The sequence below is a fragment of the Vanacampus margaritifer genome, chromosome 10 (genome assembly GCF_051991255.1).
Source record: "Vanacampus margaritifer isolate UIUO_Vmar chromosome 10, RoL_Vmar_1.0, whole genome shotgun sequence".
NCBI classification, from domain to species: domain Eukaryota; kingdom Metazoa; phylum Chordata; class Actinopteri; order Syngnathiformes; family Syngnathidae; genus Vanacampus; species Vanacampus margaritifer.
In genome coordinates this window covers 19,738,303-19,752,431 of record NC_135441.1, presented here as the reverse complement: position 1 = coordinate 19,752,431, position 14,129 = coordinate 19,738,303, and the positions used below count along the sequence as shown (strand labels likewise).

Here is a 14,129-nt window from a genome sequence, read left to right as displayed (position 1 = left end):
GGGGGGATTTTGGAATAAATTGAAAACTGCCAAGTAACAAGATTTACCAATTGGAATCAAGACTAATTGTCCAAGGACCAATCACATCCTCTGCTGGTGTGGCTCTGGCCAATCCGGTTCCTTCTTGTTTAATCGCAGTTTTTGCGCTCTTAGTGTCACTGGGTAAAGCTGGTCGTAAACTGGGTAAGCATACGTTTTAAATAAAAGTAGTAATATAACAATCCTGAATCTTATTGGCTAGTTAAAAAGTTGGTTAAATAATAGTTATGAGTAGTGTTGACGTTGTGGCTAGTGAACTAGTAAACATTTGAGGCTGAAGTGCTCAAAGTGTGGTTTGCCGAGTCAAATGTCTGCTAGCAAAACCAAACTACGTACGTATTTAAATTATGATAAAATGTCTCCGTGTTTAGTGAATGCTTAACCTAAATTGTGCTCGTAATGTAATTTATAAACACTTGTACATTTCTGAATTAGTTTATAGTCAAGTAATTTCACAAAATGGAAGACTTCAGAACTTCAGCCCATTACCTTTGTCAAACTAATTTCTGTTTCTCTCTTTGTCTTACCAATAATCAGCAAACCTGTCCAAAAGTATAACTAATGGAAATTCAACATTCTTTGTCAAACATGTCAAGTGACAACTTACATAGGTAAGAGCAGTACAAGCACAAAATATGTTATCCCTTGTGTAACTGTATACACAAATTGACATTAATTGTAATACTTTTTTTCTTCTCCTTCTTTAGTTTAGATGATTACTCTGATTCAGATGAAGACTTTGAGCTCCCAGTTAAAACCACCAAGCGGAAAAAACAGGCAGAGCCAAGCTCGCCGGTAAGCACAAACCTTTGGTTCTCAGCAATTATCCAAACTAAGAAGCAAATCACAAATGTAAATGTATAGTGTCTTATTCTTCAAGCAAGCCTCATCATGCCATGATTAATGCTAACCCAAGAGTCGCCTCACTCAAATTTCTGTCTCTCCGTCACCCCAAGCCATCCAAGAGGCCAAGGCACAAAGATGCAATGAGAGCATCTCCCACAAGCATGGCAATTCTATCTCTGCCAGAAACTTCTCAGGAGGATCAGTCTTGCCAAGGCGCACCCAGGCAGGCCACAGCCAAGTCTAGGAAAAGAGCAGTCGACAGGGTTGACCAGGCCATCAGTGCAAAAGATATCTACGATGCTGTTAGCTCTGGAAAGAGTGGCCTAGTGGTGAGCAAAGCCCCCATTTTGACCATTGTTTTCATGTGCTATGATGCTATGAGATGGGAGATGTTTTTGCTGTAACCCTGGAGGAAAATTCCACATTCTGGAAAACTGGGAAGTTTGTGTAGCAACACACTAAAAAAAACTTTGCCTTGACTTACGAGGTTAATATGTTACATGACCACATTCAAATTATCTTGTCTCATTGAAATAAATGAAGAGACCAACCAAAAAAAAAAGATTTATTTTAATTAGAAAACTAACTATCTACAGTCTTCTACGTTATAAAACATGCAGAAATACCATAATTAAATAGAGTGTAAAATATTAAATATTTTGCATATCATGATTTTATTAAGGTGCCTTTTAAGTGAAAATGCCAGTGAAGATATTTGTGTTCATCTTTGGAGTTCCACTGCTTTGTTTTGTACACTCGTACCACTTATTCAGAATCAAGTTGTCTGATTGGCTGCCTTTTTTCCGGCCATCTCTAGACGGTGGTAGACGAGTGGTTGGACTACTACAAGCAAAGGCGTGAGCAGGGACTGCTGGTGCTCATTAACTTCATCGTTCAGTGCTGTGGATGCCAAGGTCGGGGATTAATGAGAAGGCCAGATGAGGAGAAGTGGGGCACATATGGTCAGCGATAATGTTTAGGGATAGACGATTATCGGCCGGACCGATTATTGGTGCCGATATTTGTCAAAATGCCAATTATTGGCTTCGCCTTTTTTTCAAATCTGAAGGCCGATAAAGCTGGTATCTCACTGAGCGGTGAATGCTTGCGAACGTAACGAATTTAGGGTTTTCATCAGGATTTTTAAGATATTCACAGACAGTTTTTACTTGTTGCGAAAACATTTCGATCATGTAGTCAATTTTTCACTGTCTGCAAAGATCTTTTGAAACCTTTTAGGAAACCCGTCGAAAACCCCAAATTAGCTACATTTGCATGCATTTGTTGCTCAGTGAGAGACAGGGAACTTTTCATTTATGGATTTAAACTTTCCACTTCATAAAAAAATATGCTGACACTGAGAGCTCCCTACACTTTATTTAAAACAATAAAATAAAAATAAGAAATTATTTTGAAATTTTGGAAAACTTTTATTTACAGTCGAAAACTTTAGGGAACTATTAACATGCTTAATTTTTCATTTATCTTTACAGATGCTCTGACTCTGGAAGCATCCTTCCAATTTTTTAATCATTTTTAAACCAAGGTTTTAATTCTTTTTGTTTTAAATTAAAAGAAAATGTCATTTTTTTAGAGATTTGACGCCAATATTTTCTCATTTTCTCGGCTTGAAATATCGGTTATCCACTTCCTTGACTACTAATAATCAGTATCGGCCTTGATCTGTCACTGCCACGGGCCTTGTATTTTCAGAAATGGCAAATAAATGAATTACTGTACACAATTAAAAACAACTTAAGGAGTCAAAAGCTATTTTAGGCAGGCTTTTTATTTTATTTTTATTTTTTTGGCCAAGAGCAATGTTGACTGTGTTTCTTATTCCGTTTGCCCAGGAGTAGTTAACAAAGAGATGCTCGACACCATGCAAAATGCAGAAATCATCGCCACGCTCACCAGACAGTTTGATGTGGTAAGTGACAAAACATTTTAGGCAAGTTTTTGCTGTTGATATATTTGGGGGGAAAAATAATGGCATGAATGATGCATCTTCGCAATTTTTTCAGAGTTCAGGGAGCTACCCTTTGTCTGGAACGGGCCCCTTGCTGAAGCAATTTCGAGCGAACCTTTGCAAGTTTGTCCACATCCTGGTGCGCTCTTGTCAAAATAGTCTCATCTATGATGAGTACCTCTTCCCCTCCTTGCTGTCTCTCCTCACCGGGATGTCCGACTCCCAAGTCAGAGCATTGAGACACACAAGCACCCTGATCGGTGAGCACCGATCAATGACTGCTGCATCAGAACTATAACAAAAGATACACGTTATCAACTCGCACCTTTTGCATAATACTGTAATATACAAAATATAATGATGACATCAACTCACATATGGTAACAAAAGATGTGACATTGTTTCTTGGTAGCCCTAAAGCTGATGTCAGGAATGGTGGAGGTGGTTGTGGCAGTGTCCCTTCAGCAGCAAACCATCCAGCGGCGGTACGACGTGGAGCAGGGCAAGGATGTGGAAGATCAAGAATCTCAGCGACTGCAAGAGCTCATGACTTTGATAAGAGAGGTCACTGAGATCACACACACACATGCATACATACTGCACTTAGGCCCTGATTTACTAAAGGTTTGTCAAGCAAAAGCTTGATGGCTCACGCAAAAATGTTATTGTCTATTTTGGAGCTTCTAATTGCTTTAAGGGCTAACTTAAGCCAGTCACAAGAAGGAGTCATGCCATATTACCAATTACAAAACACCTTTCGGCTCTGCATTTTCTTGCATCAGCATGGGTCATTTTAGTGCACTGTGGCAGTTGGTGCTGGCCTAACCCAGGCAGTTTTTTTCAGCTGTGCTGTCCCAAATTTTAAATGCAATGTTACGCAGGATGGGCACATACAGTACATCCAAAAGTCACTCACTTGTGGCAGGTTAAGTCAAACAAAACATGGCTTTTATACAGTTGGTGATTTCTTCCAATTTTATTTTGCGCTTGCGATGATTCTCAAATGTTCCAAAGGGAAAAATAGGGCCAGACTGAGGCACATTACCTCTTTAAAAAATATTATTTTGTTAATAATTTAAATCGTAATTATTCAAACAATCATTTATTTTTTTGGGTAGAAAACAAGAACATGATTAAGATTATTAAAACAAATACACACTATAATTATGTAAGTTCCTTTTGGACCAAACAAAATTGATCAAATTAGTTATTTGTGATCTTAGTAAATCAGTCTCATAGCAGTGCGTAAGACTCAGCTTGTCTGTTTACACTACTGTGTGATTGCACCGTAGCTGCTGGAAAACAAAGAGGAGCTGTCGTCCATGATGAACGCCACCTTCCGGGGCATTTTTGTGCACCGCTACCGTGACCATCTGGTTGATATCAGGGCAGCTTGCATTGAGGAGCTGGGCGTGTGGATCAAAACAGACCCTGAGAACTTCCTCAATGATGGCTGTATCAAATACCTGGGCTGGATGATGAATGACAAGGTGTAGCACTAAATGTTATACTCACTTTTACTTTCTTTCTTTTTTTTATTATTAATTACTAAAATTAACTCTTTGACTGCCAGACGTTTTCAGAAAAGGGATGCCGTGGGTGCCAGCCGATTTAAGCATTTTGACTGATCTTTCAAGGTCCACAGAAAATTATGTGTTTGGACTATGGAAACACACATACTAGCAAATGAAAGATTGGACTCTCATCTTTCATCAGAAAAAAAAGTTTGTTTCTACCTTATTCCGTTTTTGAGTAATCAACAATAGAAAATGGTTAGTTTCACCTCTGTTTTGAAACAAACGTCTTTTAACGTCTTTGGCACTCCTCCTTAGGATTTTACTAAACGTTATTTAACGTTTTTGGCAGTCAAAGAGTTAAGTAAAGTTCATAAGGGTTATATATGGATAGAAGAGAACAAAAGTTACAAATTTTAGGTGTAAGAAGGAATTTGGAAGAAAAATGATTTGCAGTAATATGTTCTATGTGCTCCCACTAGTCTAAAGATGGTATTCTGATTAATAGTGTGTTCGTGGTAGAAGAATTAGGCAGATTAATCCATCAATTTTCATCAATGTCAGGGCACAGGCATTTTGTCCTGCGCCACCCTCTGCTGTCGACCTGAAATAAATATCAATGCGCCTTCGGGCTCGCATTGCGAAAGTCATGTGACCAAACCGGGTAAGCAGGTGAGCAAAGTAGACGGTGGTAGCGGCCAAAATGTCTGCACCCTGATTTTGATGAACGTGGATAGATTAATCTGTGTAATTCTTATTCCACAGTTTCAGTATTAATCAAAATTCGACTTGTTAGGGCATGTAGAATTTATCATACCCCCTTTTAAGTCTGAAGAGAGTGCTCTTGTTTTAATTAGAATTCCATTGGCGATAGGTTGTCAGAGTTTGTTCCAGCAAACTCTACATCACAAAGTTACACTCCTCTGCTTGATGTCCCGCAGCAAAGTGTGGTGCGTCTGCGTTGTGTGCGAAGCCTGCAGGGTCTCTATCAGGAGAAAGAGTTTCACGGCCACCTGGAGCTTTTCACCAGCAAATTTAAAGTAAGATTTCCCTCTTGATTGACTGTTTGCTTTGCATATTATTTTTTATGACTCCTATAATTCATAAAGTATGCCTTTACATCTTGTTAGAATCTCTCGCTGTCTGACTTCAAGTCAGGGATGAAGTCATGTTAATGCTGCAATGACCTCATCTAAAATAGAATGTTTTGCCAGGAAAATGTCGTTTGTGTGTGTTTAGAAAAGGATGCTCAACATGGTGATGGACAAGGACAGCAACGTTGCTGTGGAAGTGATCAAGCTGTTGCTGCAAATCCATCAGTAAGTAGCATATATGTCTCTGTAACACATGCATTGCGAGGGTGTTGTTTTGAAATCACACGATCCATGTGATCTATAAAAAGAAAATTAATGTACTATGCCTAAATTCAACTGAACCTGGTATGTGTGCATGTGCAGGGGCATGGATGAAGGCCTGCAGGAGGAGGAGTGTGCTCATGTCTATCCCCTAGTTTATGCCGCAAATCGCAGTTTGGCGTCCACAGCCGGCTTGTTCCTCTATATGAAGTACTTTTTTTTTCTCCTTATTTAATTCTAGCCACAATTAGATCTGTTTTAGCAATGCTATAATAACCACTGGACTATCACTGTTGTGTAGTGTGTGCTTTGTACGACGATTTCCTGTTAGGACAAATCCATTGAGTGAATCCTGACTTTGAATGGCAAATTTTATTTTGTCCCCAAAAGTGGCTTTTATAGTGATATGTGTTTGTCTTAGGCTGAAAACTGTGGTTGACAGTGAGAAGGGCACAAATTCGGACTTCTTCCAAATCCTCATCTCCTTCTACTTCCAGAGTGAGGTAGCTCTTTTTGGCTTTTTACTTTTAGTTCTTTTTTTTTTAGCAACCAGCCTCCTCTAATTTTACAAGAAAACGGTATAGAATGAATACATTTACTTGACTGACTCCTGTTTTCCACTTGTGGACAGTTCCTGTATGAGCATGGAATTTACCTGGTGGACAGCCTGTGGGATGTTGCAGGTTCTGAGTTAAGGGACTGGGAGTGCATGACATCTCTTTTGCTACAGGAAGCTGGTGAGTATTGAAAATCACTCGCATACATTCACAAACATACCAAATTTTTGCTCCAGCTCAGTTTTGAGATATCACCTCAGTGCACATTGATTTTTTTGTTGTGTGTGTGTTGTTGTTTTTTTGAGCATCCGAATCATTACCTCCTGTGTGTAGTGTTGTCACTATCGAATATTTTTTGAATTGATTAATCTATCGATTAATTGACTAATCAGATTCATTTTAATTTTGCATTAAAGTGTATTGCAAGAGCATTTTTTCCCTAATTACTGTTTTTTTAACCAGTGATTGGTGGTTATTTCATACTTTGTATTCGTATAGTGATTTAAAAAAAAAAAGTGTGTGTGTGGTGGGGGGGGGTTAATGTTGTACTATGTTACTTACCGTTTCGGTCATTGTTTTCCAAAGTAATAACAGATGTTTGCAAATAAAAAATAATCAGTCTTCTTTCATGAAGCACTACAGAAATCAGTGAACAATTACTGTTGATATGCTGTAATTAGAGGATTTGGACAATTTTAGGTTGAAAAAAAATGGCTTGATTCTTAAAATAGTTGTCGATTAATTTGATAATCGATTTACTCATCGATTAATCAATGACTTTTGACAGCTCTACTTGTGTGGTCAGGTTTGATGAACGAAGAGGAAGACATACTTATCGAATTGATGATATGTGCAATCCGACGGGCAGTAGAGGCAACCCCACCCGTTGGGAGAATCCCGGTCAAGAAGGTGGGTGCACATACACCTATAGTGAGATTATATAGTTTATGCATGATGCTTTTTTTGGAGGTTGTATGTCATGGCATTTATGAGACTACGCTTAACATTTTACAGGACTCAGGTTACGCTACTACGCTGTATGGCCAAAAGTATTATAATATCCACAGAATGTGACTTTTTGGGGGGGAAGAGAGAGAAGCCGTTAATCTGCTATTCACATTTCAAAACACAGCAGAATAGTTTCCAACGGCCGGCCACTCATGAAAGCTAACTGCAGAACTGTACACTGCAAACCAGTTCAGTCACGTTCAGTAACATTGCTCGGTGTGCATAGGCTTAAATGGTAAATGGACTGATTTTGATATATACAATTCCTCACTTTCACTCATCCGCACACACATTCCTACACTAGTGGTCGGCTGCCATGCAAGGAAGGTGATGCCAGGTCCACTGGGAGTAAAATGTCTTGCTCAAGGACACTTCGACATGGTCACCAGGGGTGAGGATCGAACAGACAACCTCACGGATGGGAGCTGGCCACTCTACCACTGAGCCATGCCACCCACATTTAAGCCTTAATTCAAGCATATTATGTTGTCATTTATCTTCTGGTCATCCCTCCACATCAATTGATGTCCTATGATCTGTGTTCGTATGTTCACCCAAAGGGTCTGATTCGCTTGAATGCAAAAGAAAAGAGGACCCAGGAACAGGACAGGCAGCGTATCACTGCCCATTTCGTCCCTTTACTAACACAGCTTCTGGCCAAGGTAACAGTTGTGGTTTCTTAGTCGAGTCCAGCTCAAATGTTGAATGTTGTGTTGCGCGTTTTCTTTAAGCTATTAAACCAAAACTCATTATTTTTAGTATTTAAGATTGAACATTTATGTGTGTTTGCTCCCCCCTGTGCAGTACTCAGCAGACACAGGGAAGGTAAGATTCCTCCTGGAAGTGCCGCTCTACTTCGACCTGGACATGTACAGCAGCGGAAAGCGGATGGAGAAGGTAGCGTGTTTTCCTACCAGCAACTAATGAAAGCTCAAAACTTTGTAACCCGAAGAGTCGGGTTTCATGGCAGCTCCTCCTTTCTCCTAGCTTTTACTTTCATTGCGTCACCTTGAATTGTTCCTCTTTTCCTAGGATATGCTTAGATGACAAAAAAATCTTCTTTTTCTTTTACATTGGACGTGAATGTAATTTTCTCTTTTCTCGCCTTTCCCTCACGTAACAGCATCTGGACCAGCTGCTGTCCCAAATATGCCTGATTGTCGAGAAGCACACGGATCACGCTGTGTTGGAGATGTGCAGCAAACTGGTTGACAAACTCTGCTCCAACAGCCGCTCCTTCTCCTCCCGCTCTCACCTGGCATTTAGTCAGCTGTTTGACAGCCTGACTGAGCAATTCAACACCTATTACAGCGACCTGATGCAGGTTGGACAAACTCGACTTTCATTTTTTTTGATACATGTATTGTTTACGGCTGTGCAACATGCATAGAAAAGGAGCTCAAGAGCTTTTTTTTTTAGTCTCACATTAAAACCCTGGAGAACCCACGGGGTCAAATTTGGCCCCTATAAATTCTGCTACTCAAATAACAAAGACCTTTTTTTTTTTTTTTTACAAATTTAACTTCAAAAGTCCAGAGTGCCACTTCTGACCCCTGCATGAGGCCATCTAGTGGATGAATATTGCACTTACATGAGCCAGAGTGGTGGTGACAAGATGGCTGGCAACAGGCTGTTTTGTTGAGCTGGAAATCAATCCAAACAAAACCATCTTCTCAGCAAACCATCAGATGGTAAAATTGTGTTTTTTTTTTTGTTAATCTATTTCATATCATGTTGCAGAATGCCTAGGAGTATGTTTTATTTATATATTTTGATAAATTAGCAACTCTGAGATAGTTTAAAAAAAAAAGGGTTAAAATTGAAAAAACATATTTTGGTATTCAGTGAACTTATAGCAGTCATTTAATGTATAATTCATAATTTTCCAAAGAAGAAAAGGGTTCTCCAGGGTTAGAACACATTATTGTCTGCTGTTTATGTCTACTTGCTTGAGGTGATGACATTAGCAGCACATGTCTCTTGTCTTGTCTGTGTCTCCTGTGTATGTACGCAGGCCCCAACTGATGATGATGTTTTCAGTGCAGCCATGACCTTAAAGAGGATCACAGCCTTGGTCAGGTGTGTAACACACGACAGTATTTGCTTATAACATCTAGCCATTGTCAAACAATGGTGGGGGAGGCTCTAAATATAATTCTGCACAATTGTGTGTGGGGGGGGTTTCAGTGCCAAAAACCTATCAGGTGAAAGGCTGTTTGACTCCTGCATGGACCTTCTTAAAAGCAGGATGGAGTCCAGACATCTCGACGAGGAAGTCTGTGATGAGTTCCGCTTATAGTGATATTTAATCATGAAAAACAATCAAAATAAAGTGTCCGTTTGTTTTGTTGTAGCTTGTGGTAGCAGCTTTGAGGTGCTCAGCGATTCACCTGATGTGGGCCAGAGTCAATCTGCCCGCTCTTCCATCACAGGTGCTCGAGTAACAACAAAGCTTTCTTTTTTTTTTTAAATATATGTTTTATCATTTGACTTCACTGAAACTTCCTGTCATCTGCCCTAGGAGGAGGTGAAACGCCTGAAAAAGGAGGTGCGCTCCTTCTGCAAAATCTGCCAAGTGTGCCTGTCTCTTGGCCAAGCTGCGATCAGAGATCAGGTCCGAGCATCAGCGCCATCAGTATTATGACATCACATGTGTACAATTTAAATTAAGTGAGTAGAATTGCTCAAATGGATCACCCCCCCCCCCCCCCCCCCCCCCCACAACAGGCATTTGAGTTACTGTGTGACCTCCTGGTGCTTTACGGTGCCAATTCTGTCCGCTCTGCACCCGCCCTTCAAAACTTGTGCTACCGGCCCTCTCACATCCTGCGTACAGAGATGTCAGCTTTCCTTCTGGACTACGTCTTCTCGGATGAAACAGAGGTGGAAGGTATTTCGCAAACAAAATCTGTCCAAAAGAAGATTTACCAGATTGTTTTTTTTTTGTAATTTATGGGAAATGAGAAGAATTTATGCTTTTTCCTTTGCATAATGCGATGCGCCATGTAGGATCATGTGGGCTGGGTACCTTTGGTGTATGACTAAAATAATGTATGTCTACAGTAGGCATGGGCCGATATTAATTTCTTCTGATGAAATTAATAACCGTGAGCAAAAATATCGCTGTATCGTGGTATTAAAATTACAGCTCTAAAATGACCCTTTTTGAAATATTTGGTTGTTGTTTTTTTTATTCCCATTGAATACAATATATTTTATTTTTAAACCAACTATAGAATATTTGGTACAGAAGAATCTTTAAATAATAAATGTTAACATTCTTCTTCTGTTTGATTTCTCAGTAAGTCACAGTGTCCCATCACTGGTGAGCGATTTTTAGCTACTCGTGTTGTCCTTAACTATTACCCTCTGGCCCAATTTTTTATGTCTACTTGCTTCAGGTGATGAAATTTGCAGAGGGAAATTACAGGTGTTGCTAATTACCTTTTTGATTTGGTGCTATTTTTGGCTTGCCTGAACCTTTTTCCTCCTTTCGCACGTAATCAACTGTGGCTTGTTTGTCATCTCCAGATCAGCAGGATGAGGAGATCAAACTTCTTCAGAAGAAGCGCAACCAGCTGGCCGGCTACTGTAAGTTGGTCATCTTCGGCGTGATGGACCTCACCGCTGCCACCGAAGTCTTCAAGTACTACGACAAGGTACAATTCATAAAAACATCGTTCGGCTGTGTGAATCAAAACAAATTCTACCAATTCATAGGATTTTTTGTTGTTGTTATTTATGAGTAACTTTCTGTCTCGTTTTTGATGAATCACCCTGTAATTCTCACATAGGCCAATGTATTCTTCCAAAATATCGTTCATATTATTAACTCATTCATTCGCAGCCATTTTCACTGATGCAACCCCCTTCGCTCCCGGCTTTTTTTTTTTAATGAATTTTGACTGATTTTGCAAGGCCCACAGAATATTGTGTTCTATTGCTATAAAAACATAGAACCTACCAAAATAAAGATTAGAGTATCTCCTTTCATCAGGAAAACATTTATATTTGTATCTGTTTCCGTTTTGCAGGAATTAGCATTAGAATATAGCTAAGTTTCATCATTATTCACAAATCTATATAGAATTGTGAGTAATTAAGGGTTGTTTTTTCAACATGGCCCTGGTTCAGTTCCTTTGCTCTGCTGCCACCTGCTGGCCGTTTGTGTAATAACTACCTTTTTTTCAACCGTTCTTTGCAGTTGACAGGCTGCATCAAAGCCTTCTATATGCTCTAGCATAAAAAACGTATAAATAGGTCTTTGGGACACTTAAAACATTTAAAATATAATGTATTTATACGTTTTGGGAGCAAATGAGTTAAAAATCCACGTTTTGGTGATGTCATAAAGCCATTACAAAAATAAATTAAATGCAAATAGCGATGAAACTGTCAAAGCTGAAGATTTTCCTGTTTTTCCCGCAGAACTTTAAGGGCTTTGGTGACATCATTAAAGAAACCATAACTCAAACAAAGCTCATCAATCCTGTAAAGAGCGCACGGACTCTCTGCCTAAGTATACAGCAGGTATGCTATTTGCGTATGCTCATACAAGGGTTTCTCTCAACATTGGTGGAGAGTAGATCAATCCTTTGGTGATTGGCTATAAATGTCGATCCAGCTGTTCACAGAGATGCTGACACAGGGGGTCACCAGCAAGGATAAAGAAGAGATCAGCGATTTGGCCAGGAAGCTCGCCATGACTTTCAGCAATAACCTTGAAGATATTCGCAAACCACTGGTAGCCCTTCACATGTGAGTCACACAGACACACACAAATCAGCAAACAACATCGTTAGGCTTGCAAATTCATGTTCAATTGTATTTTCAGGGACGGCATACGTTTTGCCTTCAAAGCATGTGAGGAAGGGGAAGAGCTGCACCCGAATGTGCCCTTCTTGGAGATGCTCTGCGAGTTCAGTTTTAAGCTGTTGCAAAAAGACAAGACCCTGCTGTGAGCTGTCATCCTCACACACATTACATCAATCACCGTGGATTGTATTTGTGCTCAGATGTATTCAATATTAGGCGAGAAGAAAAACTCAATATAGAGGAATGCTACTGCAAAGTATAAATATTGGATATAAAATTATACTTGATTCTAAAAATAAGAAGTTACAGCAAACCTAGTTCTTTGTTCCCACCCAGGTCCGCTTTCATGACATCCCTGTGTCCCGTTGCTGCCCTCTCCTGGCAATCAGTCAACATGTATCAGCGCTCCTTGGGCGTGACCTCTGCCGTGATGGAGGACAGAGTTGAAGCCGTCAGTCCGCAAACCGTCCCGGTCGCCAAACGCCAAAAAACTGATGGTCAAGGTTAGAAAACCATTATGTTGATACCGTTTATTTGTAATCTACTTTTCATTTGCACGCTACTTTTTGAATTGTGTTTTTTTTTTTTTTTTGAAAGTGTCAAGGTCTTAAAGGGTAATTTCATGGACCACAACAGTCAATCTAGCTGTGGGATGTGGCTTAGATGTAGTGGCTCGGCGCATTTATTTACTAAACTACAGATAGGGAAGTCTGTCTTCTCTTTGTACAAGCACATTTTTGGATTAATATGCAATTGCGCAATAAAAGTTTGAAAACGTATCATTGAAAATGCTTGAATGAAGGTCTTGAATGGGTCTGACTTGCGCCTCATTCAGGTGCAGCGGCCAGCCCCAAGAAAGGATTCTGGTCGGACAGCAGCAGTATCCACAGTGGGCTGCCCACCCCGATCCTCACCTCCACTACCCTCAAGCAGCCCAACACTGGAGTTGGGCCCACGGAACACTTCTTGGAATCCGATGTTGGAAGTGGTTTAACCGAACCGGAGTCTGAGGATGAATTCTCCTCGGGGTGCGTGTTTTTTATTTTTATTTTATTTATTTTTTATCTCATAGCACATACTGGAGGTTACAATAAATAGTGGAAAAACAAAAGTGAATCACATTACTGAAATATGCTCATGTAAACATGCATCTTGGTGTTCATTTGAGACATGTTACATGTTTCAGATCACAGATGCCATCCATGATTCCCACCAAGAGAATGAGCTCCACACCAGCTCAGAGAGACCTAAACACCCAACTGACCTTGTAAGAACATTTGGAGAGGGGCGGGGGGGGGGGGGGGTATTGTGCCGCGGCAGAATTATCAACGCTTGCGTGTACTCTTCTTGTGTGTCCGCAGACTTACACTGATTGAGGATGAAGTCGCAGAGCAAGAAGAAGAAGAAGCGTCTGATGAATACGAAAGTGAGTCTTCATATATACTGGTAAAACAAATCTCAATGATATAAATTGTTTTGTTTTTTTTGCTCCACGCAGCCTACCACCCGTCAAGTGTCCGTGATAAACTGACGCAACAAGACCACAGCTGAGTTTTGATATCATGGCTGTTTTGTATGTTACAGTACAGGTGTTCCTAAATGATTTCAGCCATGAATTGTCATAGGATTAGTGAGCAGGATGAAATTGTTTTGGTTTTTTTTTTTTAAAGAAGAAAAAAAAAAGATCCACGTTTTTGTTACGGAATACTATTTGAGAAATGTTCAAAAAAGATGTTATGTTTGGATCCCTGCTGCTCTTAGTGTCCTTGTTTTGAAAGATGAGTGTTTTTTCGTGTTAATTTAAACACATGAATTTCCTTGTTTTAACTAAAGATGTGCATTATCATTACTCAAATAAATTTCCAAAAATGTTAAGATGAATTTCACAGTACCTTTAATTGTCGTGAGATAATAGTTGTGCATGCATATTTGTTCAAACAACCGCATTCTGTATCTATTAATCAGATGTGATTAAACAGTATTTTTCACCACATTGATGGATGATATGTATTGTATCTCTTTGACT

At 39.7% G+C, this 14,129-nt stretch overlaps 1 protein-coding gene across 2 annotated transcripts; it reads left to right on the top strand.

The window, feature by feature from the left end:
• The first annotated feature begins 68 nt into the window (after window positions 1-68).
• stag3 (STAG3 cohesin complex component) lies at window positions 69-14,096 on the top strand. Of its 2 annotated transcripts, none has more exons than XM_077577947.1 (32): window positions 69-183; window positions 577-650; window positions 747-834; window positions 996-1,214; window positions 1,703-1,799; window positions 2,739-2,815; window positions 2,910-3,114; window positions 3,267-3,418; window positions 4,147-4,344; window positions 5,310-5,408; window positions 5,608-5,687; window positions 5,826-5,933; window positions 6,145-6,226; window positions 6,355-6,460; window positions 7,086-7,189; window positions 7,849-7,950; window positions 8,093-8,185; window positions 8,412-8,612; window positions 9,303-9,367; window positions 9,476-9,563; window positions 9,643-9,720; window positions 9,810-9,902; window positions 10,016-10,178; window positions 10,820-10,947; window positions 11,717-11,818; window positions 11,913-12,046; window positions 12,123-12,245; window positions 12,440-12,606; window positions 12,939-13,131; window positions 13,290-13,370; window positions 13,465-13,529; window positions 13,602-14,096. In XM_077577947.1, exons 2-32 carry the CDS (start codon window positions 601-603, stop codon window positions 13,652-13,654), a joined length of 3,594 nt encoding a protein of 1,197 aa, XP_077434073.1. In that variant the 5' UTR covers window positions 69-183; window positions 577-600; the 3' UTR covers window positions 13,655-14,096. The 2 variants fall into 2 exon arrangements, with proteins under 2 accessions (XP_077434073.1, XP_077434072.1); XM_077577946.1 differs by having other exon boundaries at window positions 7,068-7,189.
• Window positions 14,097-14,129: the final 33 nt, after the last annotated feature.